This window comes from Manis javanica, chromosome 1 (genome assembly GCF_040802235.1).
Source record: "Manis javanica isolate MJ-LG chromosome 1, MJ_LKY, whole genome shotgun sequence".
In the NCBI taxonomy this organism is placed as follows: Eukaryota; Metazoa; Chordata; class Mammalia; order Pholidota; family Manidae; genus Manis; species Manis javanica.
In genome coordinates, this window is record NC_133156.1 from 143,385,625 (window position 1) to 143,401,704 (window position 16,080).

The 16,080-nt window shown below is 45.8% G+C and overlaps 1 protein-coding gene across 1 annotated transcript in view; it reads left to right on the plus strand.

Moving 5' to 3' along the window:
- Nucleotides 1-16,080, plus strand: part of CMBL (carboxymethylenebutenolidase homolog) — a 20,309-nt gene extending 4,229 nt beyond the window's left edge. Inside the window, exons 2-7 of the mRNA XM_017658818.3 lie at nt 4,013-4,043; nt 5,377-5,610; nt 7,630-7,737; nt 12,079-12,221; nt 14,511-14,602; nt 15,334-16,080. Of these exons, the coding sequence (XP_017514307.1) occupies nt 5,396-5,610; nt 7,630-7,737; nt 12,079-12,221; nt 14,511-14,602; nt 15,334-15,513 (738 nt within the window). The 5' untranslated portion in view covers nt 4,013-4,043; nt 5,377-5,395 and the 3' untranslated portion in view covers nt 15,514-16,080. The remainder of the gene's footprint in view (nt 1-4,012; nt 4,044-5,376; nt 5,611-7,629; nt 7,738-12,078; nt 12,222-14,510; nt 14,603-15,333) is intronic.

Here is a 16,080-nt window from a genome sequence, read left to right on the forward strand (position 1 = left end):
ACCCTGTAAAACATGGGCTCTCGCCTCACCTCTGCCACCCACGGGGCTGCTTTGAAGCAGATCCCAGACATCTGGTCATTGTATCTGTTACGGACATCACTATGTGGCTGTAAAAGATAAGGACTCAAAATTAAAAAAAAAAACATCTCTGCAATACCTTTATCTCCTCCTCCCCCACCGTGAGCAGTAATTCTCAATATCACCCAATATCCAGTTAGTTCAGTTCCCCCAGCTGCCTTATAAGTGTTCTTTACAATTGGCTCCTGATGTGGATGGACGTGTATCCCTCACATTCATATGTGGAAGCCTCCAAGGGGATGGTATTGGGGGTGGGGCCTTTGGGAGGGGGTTTGGTTTAGATGAGGGCATGAGGGTGCAGCCGCATTTAGGATTTGTACCTTGTAAGCAGAGGAGGGGAGCTTGTTTCTCTCTCTCTGTGCGGAGTGAGGGCGCTGTGAGAAGACAGCATCTGCGAGTGGGAGCTGGTCCTCACTGGACCCAGAACCACCCTGGGCCCCGATACAGGACTTCCCGTCTCCTGGAAGGAAGGTCTGTTGTCTGAGCCCCTCGGCCTGTGGTGTCTTCTTATGGACACCTGAGCAGACTAATGCATAAGTAATGAAATGAACTTTATTAACCCCTTCCTTTATGGTGTATGCTTTGGGGTCCAATGTGAGAAATTCTGCCTCACCCCAAGGTTCAGGAAAAAGTTATTCTCTCTACAGCTAAGTTTTTGCTTTTCGTACATAGGTTTCTAACCTGACAGGGTCACTGTGTGGGTAGGTAGGGGTCCACTGATCTGCCCTCTCCCCTGCGTCACACAGCATCGCACCTTAAGCCCCCTTATTGGTCAGTGTGTTCTCCACGGACTCCCTTGCCCTCCCGTGTTGTGGTTACCTCTGTTCTGACTGCATCTCTCGCAGCTCCAAATCTGTGCGCAGCTGGGCCTGGCAAGAGAGACCTGGCTTCACTGACCATGTCCGTTTTCCAGGCCTGCACCTACCCGTGCCTCCATGCTCACACCTCCCCTGCTCTCACCCTGAGCTGTTGACTCTCCTTCTCATTTCTCTGAGCAAACAGATGCAAATAGGGAGCACCCACAGCCTCCTGCCCGACATCACCCACGGCCTGTGTCTGTGTCCACACCCTCTGCCTCCCTCCTGGGGCTGGGGGGTCCCAGCCATGCTCCCGCAGAAGGTGGCCTCCTCCACCTTGCTGGCCCGTCCCCTCACCTAACCAGAGCCAGTCCCCCCTGGCCTCCCACTTCGCCCCATCATTTTGGTTTGGTTTTGCTTTGTTTTCCTCTCTCTGGTATCATTCACATCCATGTCCAAATTTGCTGAAATTTCTTCCATTACAAAATGAAAAGACTTGCTGCCATACCCTCCCTCCATCTACCACAGTGAAGTCTTTAGTGTTGAAGGACCCCAGGGCTCAATCTTCTAGATTTTTCTTTGTCTATCATTCCTTTAATGATGCCACTGACTCTCAAGGTTTTAAATGCTGTGTACAGCCAATTCTCATTATTCACAGTGGTTATGTTCCATAAAGTCATGTGAACACTGAGCTAATGAATTCTGAACCATTGCTCCTAGGGGAAATACAGTTAGGTTCCTGCAAGCCGGTCATCACATTTCTGTCTACTGATCATCAACACATAACCTTGTTTTATGTGTGTTTCTATTTAAAGATACCTTATTTAATATACAGTTGATTTATTAGCATTGAACTCATGGCTGGCAACTCTCTAACTCATGCCTGAACTAAGCTTGTCTAACGCACATGTTTCCTCTGTAAGGCATGTCTCGGCCTTCTTGCACTTAGAAACACCACATAGCACTTCAGCACTGTGCCCGGGAGCCATTTCTAAACAATGAAGTCACCAACAAAAAGCAGAAAAGTGCAGAAGATGTGGCATTAAATAGGCTCCCTGTCCACAGTATGAGAGCTGACCTGAGAGGGCCGTGTCACCTGGTTCAGCCTTGGCTGGGACTGTGCATGCTGGTGACTCAGACTTACCACAGCTCTACACAGGTCCATGGAAGATGACCAAAGTCTGCACACATTACTTTTAGAGTTACAAATAAACTTAGCACATAGGCAAATTCATAAACATGGAATATGCAAAGAATGAGGTTTGACTTTATGTGCTGATCACCCAAGTTTATAGCTTTAGCTTGGACCCTGCCCTGAACTTCTGTCTTGGTTATCTAGCTGTCCATTCAGCTTCTCTAATAGACACTTCAAACTTAATATGCTCCCTCTGTAAGGCCTGATTTCTTCACACCTGCTCTTCCTGCAGCCTCCCCTTCTCATTAAAGACACTGTCCTTTTCCAGTTGCTCCGGCAAAAAACCTATGCATCACTGACTCCTCTTTTTACCATCTGCCAGCAAAAACAGATTTCACCTTTCCCTGTAAAATATATCCAGACCCTGACCATTCTCACCCTTTTCACCATTATCACCTGGGGGAAGCTACACTGCCTCTTGCCTGGGCTATTGTAGTAGCTACCAACTGGACTTACATTTCTTCCTTTGTCCCTTGACAATCCTTTCTTAAAGCAGCACTTTCAATGGTGCTTTTAAATCAAGTCAAATAAGGCCACTCCTCTTCTCCAAACCTTCCAACAGCTTCCATCTCAAACTGAGGAGAAACCAAAATCTTGCAGTAACTTGCTCACATTTTCCCCACTCATCTCTCCCCCTTGCTCCTTCTGTTCCAACCACATGGGTCTCCTTGCTATTCCTCAGAAATTCAAGGAAAGTGAACACAGGTGTACTGGTCATCTAGATGCAACAGCTACTTGAAATTTGCCATAACTGCTTTATGTATATATATATGTGTCTGTGCACATGTGTTTTACAAACAACCAGAGGGTGAATTGCAGCTACTGATATTTCATCCTTACCACTTGAACGCACACCTTCTAAAAATAAGAACATTCTCCTACGTAACCACTATGTTCACACCTTAGAAAATTAATAATTTATGATATCAACTATCATTCATGTTCACTTCCCCAGTTGTCTCTGATAGCTCTTCATTCTGAGTCAGAATCTCATCAGGATCACAGTGTGTTTGGTTTTATTTCTCTTTAGTTTCTTCTGATCTAGAGCAATCTGACCACTCTTTTTTTCTTCCAGTGATTTTTGAAGTTGGATGTAGAAAAGACAGGGAAATATTCCCTCTCTTTTACACTGCATATTTGTCAGTTTTTTCTGTTACCAAATTTATTAGCAAAGCTGTTCATACTAATGTTTTTTGATTTTTAAGGAGGACTTCTTTCTTTACTTATGTCACCTTTTTCACTCCACATAGTGTTTCATTGTGGTTGTTGTGTGTGTGTGTTTATTGTTCTTTCCTTTTTATTGATCAGTTTTGCTGGAGATATGCCTACTCTGTCACTCTTCAAATATCTGATTTTTATCTTTTTCTATTTTCTCTGTTGGTTATTTCCATCTCATTATTGTCTCCTTTTGGGTTTATTCAATTTCCCTCCCTTCTTGAATTGGATTATTTAGCTTATTTTCATTCTTTCCTCTTGTCCAGTATACACAGTTGAAGAGGATCAGAATACACCACCACAAATATGACACTTTGGTGTATTGATTATTTTGAGCTGAAGGCAATTGGGAAACAGCAGACACAAGAGCATTTTGCCCTTCCCCTTCTACTTAAAGCCTAGGCATGAATTCACATCTCCCTTCCCCCTCCTGGATGGAGAGAGCAACCCTCATCACCAGAAATGGAGAGAGCATTAGATGAGTCTGTGCAAAGGAACCTTACTAAAATAACCTTTATCTTTCATCAGTTCTGCTAATATTTCCTAATCACTTCACCACAGTTTATCACCCTTTGTTAAAATGGTATGTATATAAGCCCTGAGTCTAACCATTTCTTTGGTTATGACTTCTTTTCTGTGAATTCCCAGGATACTTAAATTAAAAATATTAATAACATTTATATGCCTTTTCTCCTGTTAATCTGTCTTTTGTCAATTACATTCACAGGCTCCCAGACATTGAATCTAAGAGAACAGAGGTGAGACAACATCTAGGCTATCAGTATTTCTCTGCATGCCACTGTATTGTTTTAACTTTTGTTCTATTGTTTTCATTGTAATTCAGTTCTAACCCTTTTGAGTTTTTATTATAATTTCTTCATTGTACTAATATAACATGTTTTATATAAAATCTTTATTGACTTCCTTTTGTGGGGTAATACGTGGGTAGTTTTAGTAACTGTTCACATCTGCTTGAAAAGACTGTATGATCTTGAATTACTAATGAAGAGATTTATATCTTTGGGTTTAGTGATCCCAGTTCCTCCTTTCTGACAGAAATTTTTTCAATTAAAAAGAAAAAATTTCCATTGGAAAATCTGTGTCAAATAGTGAATTTAATCTATTTGTATTTATGTGGATTTATTCCAGACATGTTATTTCTTGCTTTTCAATGGGTTTTCAATTTTCTTTTTCTTTTCCTTTCCTGCTTTCTGTTTGGTCAAGCTTGTTTAGGTTCCTTGCTCATTTCCACTCCCAGTTCTTTCTCCTGATTCTTGTTTTTATTTGAGTCTCTTCCTTGCGTGTAGCTTCTTAGAATGAGCATCTCTTTCATCTGGGTAGAGATTTGGGGCCTGGATTATGAAAGTCTTGGTGTAAAGTAGATCTGCATTTGCTGCTGCCTGGTCTCCAGGGATATCACTGCTCAAGGTCATAGTCTAGGTATTTCTACTTTGAAAGGATAGTGATATTTGGGGGATTGGCTTCTTTTATCCTTCCCTGGGCTTTCTAACTATAATCCTAGTACTGGTTGGCAGAGTTTTTTTTTTCCTCTTTTGTTATTTATTTATTTTTACTTTCCCTACTAACTATGAACCTTTGAGGGCTCTGACATTGTATAGGGAGCTCTTAGTTACAAATCCCCATCTCACGGGGTCTCAGAGCCTCCCTGGACCCCAACTCCTATGCACCTTTTGTGTTAAGGCTCATTTCTGGGTCTGGTCTGTTCCCCAGCATTGATGGGCTCCCTCAGCACCTGCTCATGCTGCCCTGACTGTGGCTTTCCATTTCCTCTCCAATCCTGGCTCGAAGTTGTTCCCATTTTCCTAGGAGCTCCACCATTTTAGTTTTTATATGTTGGTTACAGTCACTCTGGTACTTCAAGTGTTTGTAAAGGAATGGATTCCTGTTAGCCTTAATTTGCAGTGTTGCCAAAACTAGATGTTATCAATGATTTCCTTTATGAATTTCCTTTATATTTAAAATTAATTTAAAATTAATTTTTTTTCTGTAATCTTCATTTTCATTTACTTAGTGCTTATGTTCTTTGGATTTGCACCATTTAGAATATAATGCATGTTTCTCTCTACATAGCCCAACTTCATTACCTCCAATGGCTAATGAAGCTCAGCCTTGTCCGTGTGACATTGGCCACAAGATAGAGTATGGCGGGATGGGGCATGAAGTCCAGGTCCAGCACATCAAGGCTTATGTCACCAAACCCTCCATTGACACGGGGAAGGCTGTGGTCGTCATTCAAGATATATTCGGCTGGCAGTTGCCCAATACAAGATATATGGCTGATATGATTGCAGGAAATGGATATATGTATGTATAAAGTTATATTCCTTTGCTTAGATTCATGTAAATTTCTGTGATCCATTTTCTTCCCTTCAGGAAAAGCAAAACCAAACCAAGCCATGACTGTATTCTAATTTACAGTATCTACTTCCTTATCTTACTGGGCTGCAGGTAAATGGGGAATGCCCATCTGAAATTTTAACACGTGCCCAGTGTCCAATGGAAGCCACCTGCTTCTGCCTCAGTCCCTGGGCTTCAGACCTTCCTCACGGTGCCTAGCCCTGTTGATGTGTGGGACACTGTGAGAGTCCTTGCTAATGGGGGTCCCTAACAGATGCAGGTACAGGATGCCTGGGGCAGACCTCACCAGCTCTGAAATGGACCCATTATTTGGCTTTTGATGTGTCTCAATCTCAAATCCATACTTTGCAAGCTGGGCATCCATGGTTATCTTGGTGTAAACACACTATTCCTAGCATGGTACTGTCTGAATTAGACGGGGTTCCAGAACTGGCATAGTGACACCTCACTCATCTCCTAAGGATTATTTTTGTCACATTCAGTGGCGTGGCCTGTGGTGGATGCTGTCCCCCATTTGCGTCTCATGCTTTTGTTAAGAGTGTCAGTAAACACAGGAGAGTAGGACCCATTCCTTCCTCTCTCCAGCCTCAGAAAGCACAGAACCCGGGGTGTGATGCATCCAATATCCTTGTTTTTTTCAAACAGAGAGGCTGGAAATCAAAGCGTGCCTACCTCGTTTTCCTGTGAAGAGAAGCCCATTTAAAGAGGCACACTCACTACCACATGGCATGTTTAGTGTGGATGGAAAAGAGGACTTCCCCTGGCTTTTCACTTCTTTATGTCCCCAAATTTTTCCTGGAAGATGTGGCAACGTAACTTTATAGGGGCAAAAACAAGTAACAAAAATAACAGCCAAGCCTCATTGCCTTCCGGGCATGGGCCTTACGGGGGTAACTTTCCTTAACCCCCAACAGCCGCCCCAGGGCAGGACTATCTTTGTTCCCATATCTTTGAACCAGGGTGGGTTCACTTGCCCCAGTCACCCAGCAGCAACTGGCAGACTGAGTGGAACTGTGGCTTCTGCTGCCTAATGGCAGGTGGGTCCTTCAGCTAGAGACCCACCATGAAAAATGAAGACGATGCCTATGATTTACAAGCGCTTCCACACTTACAGGACTCATCTTGCCCTCAAAATAATCCTCTGAGTTTGGGCGGTGCTGGGCGCAGGTTCCATCTGTCAGAGCAAGAAAATGAGGCTAAAAATAGCCAGATGACTTGTTAAGGTAACAGGGCAGAATGGGGCAGAACTGGAACTCAAACTTAGATTCTCCTGAGCCCGACCTCAGGGTCCCTTCCGCGCGGCAGGAGGGGCCGTGGCCTGCATCCACAGCGACGGCCTTTATTTTAGGAAATGCTCTCTGTCTGGAGTGGCCTCGGCCCGCCCCTGGAGTTGATTCGCAAGCAGATCGATGTAGACTTGAGCGATGTGGCATGTTTTCTCTCCGTGACCCTTTTTAGAACCTGCACTAGACCATTCACTCTCGTCAGGAGATTGTGCCCTGCTGGCGTCCTGGGCAGAGGCTATGAAAATTGCCTTGTCATAATGACTGGACATGCTCCCCAGGTGTGCCTTAGGTCAGCGTTGAAGACCAGCTGAGAGATGCGGTCCCTTCTCCTGGGGCAGGAGGAGCCCTGTACTCACCCTGCCCCAGGCACTGCTGGCCGGGCCCCCAGCCTGTGCTTTAGTCTAGAGTGGGCAGTGTGCCCTGCAGGCTGGTCTTATCATTTCCCATGGGCTGGGCCCTAAGCAGGCTGCCAGAGGCCGTGTACCTACAGTTGTGAAATCCGAGATGGTCTGGCCTGAGGCCAGTACGCATCTTTGCTGCCATCAGAGTTGGCCTTCGTGGCCACTATTTTTCCTTTCCTGGGAGCCAGAATTGCCAGCGTAGCAAGTTTAATGAATATAAGCAATACCAAGTCCCAGTAGCACTGAAGCTAAGAGTAATGAATGTCTTTATTTTACAGAGCCATTGTTCCAGACTTCTTCATAGGTCAAGAGCCCTGGGACCCCTCTAGGGACTGGTCCACTTTCCCCGAGTGGTTGAAAACAAGAGACGCCCGAAAGATCAATAAGTAAGTTGTTGGCGGGTGCAGCTGTGTTTGTGGTGCCCCCAGGGCACCAGGGAGAGCAGAGGCCAGGAGAGGTGGCTGTGGCCTCACTGTTCAGCACCCACCCTCCCTCCCTGCCAGTAGCCAGCCAGGGGAGTCCTTCCTAAAGGGCAAAGGGAACCTTTTAGCAGCGGCTGCCCTGGAAGGTCAGAAACCAGCCAGCGTTCCTCTAGCTGCCCCAGGAATCTCATTGCTTCCCTTTCTGGGAAGCTTCATGGCACCAATGCCAAGGGAACCATGGAAGGGCCAGTGGTACAATTTCCCTGGACTGTGGGGCTTTGGGGTCCATGGGGTCAGCGCTCTGCTCCTTCCTTCCCCTTCTGGCAACAGCATCAGTTGAGAAAATGGGCAGAGAAATGGAACTAGAGCAAATGCCAGCCTGTTACTCCTCAGTGGGGACCCATGGCTTTGGATCTGAGGCCCAAAGGGCCAGACCTTCCCCCCAGTCTTGACCTTGACCCTCTCCCTTACTGCCCAGGCAGACTTTGGGTCTTTAGGTCAGACCCACCAGAACTGCTATCTTGCCAGGGTCCAGAGGCCAGTAAGAAGGAAAGGGCTAGGGGATCCATCCCCTAGGATAGCAGCCTTGTGTTAAGATAGTTCTGCCAAGTCCGGAAGCAAAGACCAGAGCTCTCAGCTGCCATCCAGACCCAGAGGGGACCTAAATATGGTGGGGGGAAGAGGCCAGGAATGCTTTCTAATGCCAGGCTCCTCCTGAATAAGAAAACCTGAGCCCAGGGCAAAGGGTGCCCCCACTCCCACCCCGCTCACCTTGGCCATTTGTCCTGACCGTTTTCCTCTCCCATCACCTGATTCTACCGCCATGCACCTGAGCCTTATGTTTGATCAGCCCCCGAGCCCACGCTGGGGCCACTGCTAATGATGTGAACCCCTCCACCTGTGGCCACTCAGTCCCTGGAACTCTCTACTCCTTTCTTCAATCACTGAGTGCCCCCCAGAGCTGAATCCGGGGCTGCTCCCCTCCCAGCTGCTGAGCCGTGGGGAAGACATGGCCCACAGCCCCAGGGGCATCTGCCCTACTGAGTGCCACTTCCTGGCCACTCAGCCTTGCTACCCTCCCCACACTCACTGGGGCCAGACTCTCCTGGGTTCAGGTCACCCTCTTTCTGGGGGCCTTTGCAGAGCAGCGGAGCTTGGTGGCTCAGGCCAGGGTCTCCCTAGAGTCTCCGTGCCATCTATCCATGGAGATACTGCCCTCTGTCCTGGGGGCTCCCAGCACGGCTGTGTGTATTAGCAAGTATTAACCCCAGGGTCTTGCAGGCTGAAGACTGGGTCATCAACTCTCCTTGGAATTGCTTCTAGAATGTCAGCCACCTTCTCTTACCTGACCCATCCTGGGGAGTCTCACTGCAGGGGTATGAAGGTCTGGCTCCCTCACCTGAGTAGGGGGGATCCCTAGGACTATGCCTGCTTGGAGCTACGCTGGGAGCTGGTTGAGGCCTTTGCAGAGACCGCATCACAGCCAGCATCCCTGTGCCCACTCTGGCTTCCTTCCCCCACTGCCAGCATCAGTTCCAAGACTGCTATAAACCTGCTTCCTTATCCGCTTGCTAGTCTACTCCAGGGACCGAGCCTGCAACCCCAGGCGAAACAAAATGAAGCAAGAAATGAAGAGTCAATTAGTGGTAAAGCCACAAGAGAACCAGAGACTGATATGAACACGAAATCCAGCTTTGCATATGAAGAGTTGTGGGGTAGGGATAGTTAGGACATTTTTCTCCTTTTGAGGAAAAGCTGTGTGGCTCAGCTTTCCATTTGTGAGCACAAATAAGGGTGGCCAGGCATTGGGGAAGCCCAGGGGTAAATATGTAACAGCCACATATTTTAAATCAAAACGAGACGTTAAATGGCAACACTAACGTCTGCACTCGACCGAGGTCCTTGTATCTGGTCACCTGTCGTTTGTTTGAAAGTGATGTAAAGCTCATCTTGAGTGCTCACTGCTTAAGCAGTCTTGGAATTTATTGGTTATAGAACTGAAAAGAGGCAGTTTTTGGCTTCAGGCGGGGATTGGCGCATAGCTCAGAAGATACCCCCAGGAAGTGCCCTCCACCATCCCTCGGCAGCCGTTCTTGTATGCTGACTCCGTTCTCAGGCAGCTTTCGCCTCTGGGTGGCAAGGTGGCGGCAGCTCCAGTGTTGCCTTGGCCCCTTTCCCAGAAACCCAGAGAAATTCTCATTTTGCATGGATGGTTCTGAGTCACGAGTCCATCCTCGAACCAATCACTGTGGCCAGGAGATTGCTATGCTCTGATTGGCCAGGCCTGAGTCACGCACTCCACTCCTGGAACCAGAGGCAGAACGGCTCCGCCCCCTTCCCACCACTGCATCCGCCACCACAAGGTATATGGACTGAGCGTGGGGAGGAAGGGTTCATTCAGAGCTAAATCCTGGTGTTCCGTAAGAGTAGGGACAGGTTCAGAGCAACACAAGCAAACATGTTTACCCGAGTCAGGTAAAGAATTTTATGGAAATTACCTCTTCTTTCTTGCCCCTCCAGTTAAGGCAGTGTTTCTTACTATCAAAGCACTCAAGAAAAATTTAAAAATTAAAAATGATTGTTTTTTTCCATTTTATTTTGCAGAATTAAGTACTATACTAACACGAAAATAACTAGCACAAAGTGGTCCAATACAATATGTTTAAATGTGTTCAAAGATAGGTTATGACTGGAAAAAAAAAAGGAAATGCAACAGAATTGCTTTTGTAAGATAAATTCTAGCCGAAATAAGCAGGCAGAGAGAGGCAACAAAGGGCCAGGTAATTTATTTAAATACCCCCGGGAGAGGTTCCGTGGCCTTCTTGCCAGAGGCCAGAGAAGTCACACCTGGTTAGGGAGCTGGGGCGCTTATAAGGGATTAGGAGGGGGAGGAGTGGGCAAACTAGCTTAGGGGGGTGTTGAGAGGTATAATTGGCTAAAGGTGACATAATAGTCAACTAGAAACTTTTTTCCTTCCAAGAGGGAGGAGGCTGACATCCGGGTCTTAGTTGGCACATCAGGATGGAATTCAGGGAGAGCCGTCCCCTTTCCATATACGGCACGGACTTTGGGGTCTGGTCTGTTCTCCCCCTATGGCACCTCTCTGTTCTGTTTGCATGTCCTTGTTTTATCTTTCTCCAGCCTAACAGCTTTCTCTGCTTTTTTTTATTGCAAATTGAAGAAATCAGCATTTCTTCTTTAGTAAATAAACAGAAATTCCTGGGCTGGCCTTCAGCCCTACCTCCATTTGAGTGTATTGCTCCTAGTTGAAAATGTGAGTTCCAAACAACCAGTGTGCAAATGAACCACCCGAAGGACAGGGCCACTGGTCCTGGGCCCCGCATGGCCTAAACAGTCCTGGTGGCTTTCCAGATATGCTCTGCTGTTTGGGCCTAGGAGGAAATGAGCGATGCAGAGTTGGGGTGTTAGGCAAAGAAACTGAATGTGCCAAGTCAGAGTTTGGGGAGTTGCCCAATTGCATCTGGTGCCTGTTGAGAGGAGGAAGAGGAGCCTGGGGCATGGGATGGGGCAGATATTGGGGGTCAGGTTTTGGGAGCTGTGCTGTACCCTTGGCCTTTATCCCGAGGCTGTGGAAGACCTCAGCTTTCAGCTGGAAAGTTTGCTGGTCAGACCCAGTGTTTACCTAGAGCTCTGCAGCCCTATCAGCTTGTGGGAGGAGGCTGGGCTTCCGGTGTGGTAAGGAGACCTGTCTGGAGACTTTTGGGAAGATGCGTCACCCAGGCAGAAGGTGATGAGGACTGAGCTCCAAGAGCAAAAACCCCAGAACCTCAAGGAACGCCTGCTGTTCCATGGGCACAGTGCTAGCTGCCCAGAGCCTTTCCCGGGCACTCACAGGTTTTGGTCGGGCTTTTTGCCCCCCCCACCCCAGTTTTATTGAGCTGTAATTGAGACATAACCTTGAGTAAGTTTAAGGCATACAATGTGTTGATTTGATATATTTATATATGCAAAATGATTACCACCATGGCCTTGACTATGTGCCAACATCCCATTACATAGTTACAGTTTCTTTCTGGTGGTGAAAATATTTAAGATTGATACTCTTAGCAATATTCATGTACATAATACCATATTATTAGCTGTAGTCACCACGCTGTATGTGACATCCCAAACTTGTTACTCTTATACTGGAAGTTTGTACCCTTTGTCCAGTATCTCCCATTTCTCCCATCCCGAACCCCTGGTAACCACTGTTCTACTCTGTTTCTGAGTTCGATTTTTTAGAATTCACATATAAGTGGTATATACCTCTTGCTTCTTGAATAACTTTTCTTTCTGTTCTAGAGAGGTAGAGGTTGTCTTGAAGTATCTGAAACAACAGTGTCACGCCCAGAAAATTGGCGTCGTGGGATTCTGCTGGGGTGGAGTGGCCGTCCATCACGTGATGATGAAATACCCAGAATTCAGGGCAGGGGTGTCCATCTATGGTAAATCTGCCCTGTACGTTTTTACACAGTGAGATCAGGAGGAGTGAATGAAGGACAGCCACAAGCCCATTCCCAAGCCAGGGGTTCTGGGTACAACGCAAAACCCAGGTGTGCAGATAGCCTGTCGTAAGGGACTGTCTTACAGATTTGGAAGTAGAGGTGGAGGTTTGTACTGTAGTACCCAGAATATGTTACCAGGAGTGAGGAGTCCTGGGTCCCAACAGTGTGCCTTTAGGAAAGGCACCCAACCTGAGGTCTCATTTCTTCCCCTAGGATTAAGGGGATGATGTGGATTTCTGTGATAACGGTTAATAACAAGGAGTATTTTCCTGAGAAACGTCTATGAAAATAGTTTTCCGGAATTATTTTCAACTGTGTGTGCACGTGCACACACACACACACACACACACACCGGAATTATTTTCAACTGTGTGTGCACGTGCACGTACACACACACACACACACACACACACTCCGGAATTATTTTCAGCTGTGTGTGCACGTGCACGTACACACACACACACACACACACACACACACACACTCCGGAATTATTTTCAACTGTGTGTGCACGTGCACGTACACACACACACACACACACACACACACACACCCATAAAGAAGGAAAGAAAAGGAAAACCCTCTCTAGAATGTAAATAGCAACATGAACTTTCAGCCAAAGGTATCATAGCAATGAAATGAGGACATTGTATCTGTATAAGGAAATGGCATAGTAAGTTCACAAATAGCATTCAGACCATAAAAATGTTAAAAAATGTAAGATACATAAGGAAGTTTTTGGCCTTTCATAATACTGTATCAAGCAGTTATATAATGAATATTATTTGGCTCTAAGGTTTCCCCACTACAAGCATTTTAAAAAAACCTTTTAAATATTTACTTACACAAAAGGAAATGACCATTTGCCACGTGCCACGCGGCAAAACGCGGTGGGCGGTTGCTAGCCTGCCTAGAGCCCTGTACACAGCAGCGGACCTTTCTGAGCGCCGTCTCTCCGGTGCCCCCTTCCGGCGGCTGCTGTGCGGTGCACTTGCTGCGGAGCGTGACCGCGCTCAGAGCCTGCGGGCACATACCGTGGCGTTAACCGAGGGGGCAGGGAGCGTGGCCATGTTTCCCGTGGCTCCCACTGGCTGGGGAGAAGTTAAACGTGAGGGGAGGCTCTCGGGGTTACTTAGCTTTGCTGTACTGCCAACAGGTAATGGAAAAAGAAGCTACCCGTTATTTTCTCCCCCCTACTGACTAGAACAACTCTCCTCAGCCAGACGAGTCCTCTTTCTGAGCCGGCCCTGACCTTGGCCCTGCCGTCGGCCCACTGGGTCAGTTTAGCGAGATCCCCCACCTCGGTATATTCTCAGTCTCCTCATCCCCTCTCTCCAGACCTCCTCACCCTGGCCTCTGTGCTGCAAGAATCCTGGCAAGTCCTCGGGCCAGGACCTCCTTACCCTGCTGTTCCCTCTTAGTAATTTCCACCCACTGATGCCACCCTGCCCCTTAGCCAGAATCCCCTTGTCCTTGTTCTCGGCTTGAGCCTGATCTCCCTCCTACTGAAAAACCCCATTGCGGTGGTCCCTCTGGGGTACAATCTCTCTTAACGAGTGTCAGAATAATCTTTTCTTTAACACTATTCTTATCTTAAAAAGGCATCATATTGCAAAGCTTTTGCTTATTTTCCTATAGGAGTGGGCACACCCACATTGTCTTAATCCCCAAGGTAGAACATGCTTTTGACAAAACGAACTCTAAATTCTGAAATGAAGGATGAAAGCTAATCTTCACGGATGGCCTGCTAGGACCAGGTGCTGTGTCAGGAGCAAATACTCTGTTGTGTGTCTAATACTCTGCTGAACGGTCACTCTACCTTATGAATGAAGCCACTCGGCACACAGAAGTCAGAACCTGTGGGGCTTGTTTGTGTAGACTGTGAGAAACTTCTAGAACAGTGGGGGTCAGATAGAGTTGTCAGTCTGTCAGTGAAGACACATCACAGAAGAGAGCGTTTTTCAGGCTGTTTCTGTATCTTTTCATGGTCTGGTTCTATTATTCATGGCCTGATGCCTTGTAAAGGAAGTGGAGAGTAGATGAACTTCTCTTTGGCACTAATTTTATAGGCGAGGACGCTTCTATGAAATTGCTAAAAAGAAAATAGGACCCTGAAAGCACGTATTTTACTTCTGCAACATCAAACCAAGCCCTTCTGGTTTTCTGTTTGGAAACCGTATGGCTCATGTATGGGCAGTCCATTCTCACATCCCTGTCCGCATTCTCCAGGCATTGTCAGGGACTCTGAAGATGTGCACAACCTTAAGAACCCCACGCTGTTCATCTTTGCTGAAAATGATGCCGTGATTCCTCTTGAGCAGGTAAGTTGGCGTCATTCCTCTTCCTGTTTCTGTATTCCATACATGATTTGACATTTCACGGAAAACTTCCCACAGCATTCATTTGTTGCACCAAATACTTTTAAACATTAGTCTTATAGGTGGGTTTTACTGGGAAGTTAGAGTAGACTGCAATCCCACCACAGTGCTCTTGGTGTGGCTGGTTACTGGGTCCAGAAGCAGGCCCCACCTCCTTGTCCCCACATGTAATCCACCAGTTATCATAAGGCATATATCCTTACAGACATGGATGCATTAACCCCAGTACATTGATAAGGAGAAAGTGGAAGAAAACTGTGGCTCAGTGCAGTCCTTTAGAAATCGTTGTTGTTATTCATAACCAGTGCTTTATGACTAATACAAATCTCAGGTAGTTTATACTTGAATATATATACTGCATATACTTGAATGTATTACATCTTGGATACATTGAATATTTGATTATATATTGAATAATATATAAAATATATTGATACAATTTCAAATAATTGATGTTGCATTCTTTTTATATTGCCTGCTCTGAACTCTCTGCTTTGCCAGAGGTAAGGACTGTGTTCGTTACAAAATTAAAAGTAAAAAATTCATTCTACCTATGGAACTTAATTTAAAGCACCTATGCAAAATCTCTTTTATGAGCATTCAGACAAGATTTGGAAGATGGGGAGTACTACTAGGGGGTTAAAGTCACCATCATGATATCTTTTGCACACCAGGTTGCTTTGCTGACTCAGAAGTTGAAAGAGCACTGCCAAGTGGAATATCAAATTAAAACATTTTCTGGGCAAACGCATGGGTTTGTGCATCGAAAGAGAGAGGACTGTTCGCCTGAAGACAAGCCCTATATTGACGAGGCAAGGAGGAATTTAATTGAATGGTTGAACAAGTATGTTTAGCTGTCGCCAAGTACAAACTTTCTCAAATTAGTTTGCATCCAGAAATGTGCTAAAGACCCGGTCATTTGATTTAATTTTCACTTTATATAAAATAAATCAAGGAATCCTGAAATTCATTAGTTCATGTGAAACACAGATTCAGCAGGAAATGTTAATGTATGAAATAATTTAACACACACATGAATCAAAATGTAAACAGCAGGTCAATGCCTGAAGAATTGGAATGGTGACATAATATCCTAACTACCTGGTTATTCAGGGGCTAGCCCAGCTCAGGCCTGGCCTTTCTGGTCTTTAACTGAGCACATCCTGTAAAATGATTAATATGGCAAAGCTATGAAGAATGTGAACTATAAACTCAGAAAAATTAAATTCCCAGCTTAATTTGACATTTACTTCTATCTTAATACAGATGAACTTCTCGTGTATATATTGCAGTATGAGAAATATTGAGATTAAAATAGGGTTCCATTGACCTAATGATATCAAGCCAGTAAACCTCCTTTTGAGTTTTTGAATTTGTACCTTTTCCTAAAAGCTAATAAAACTGATGAACTAGTTACCATC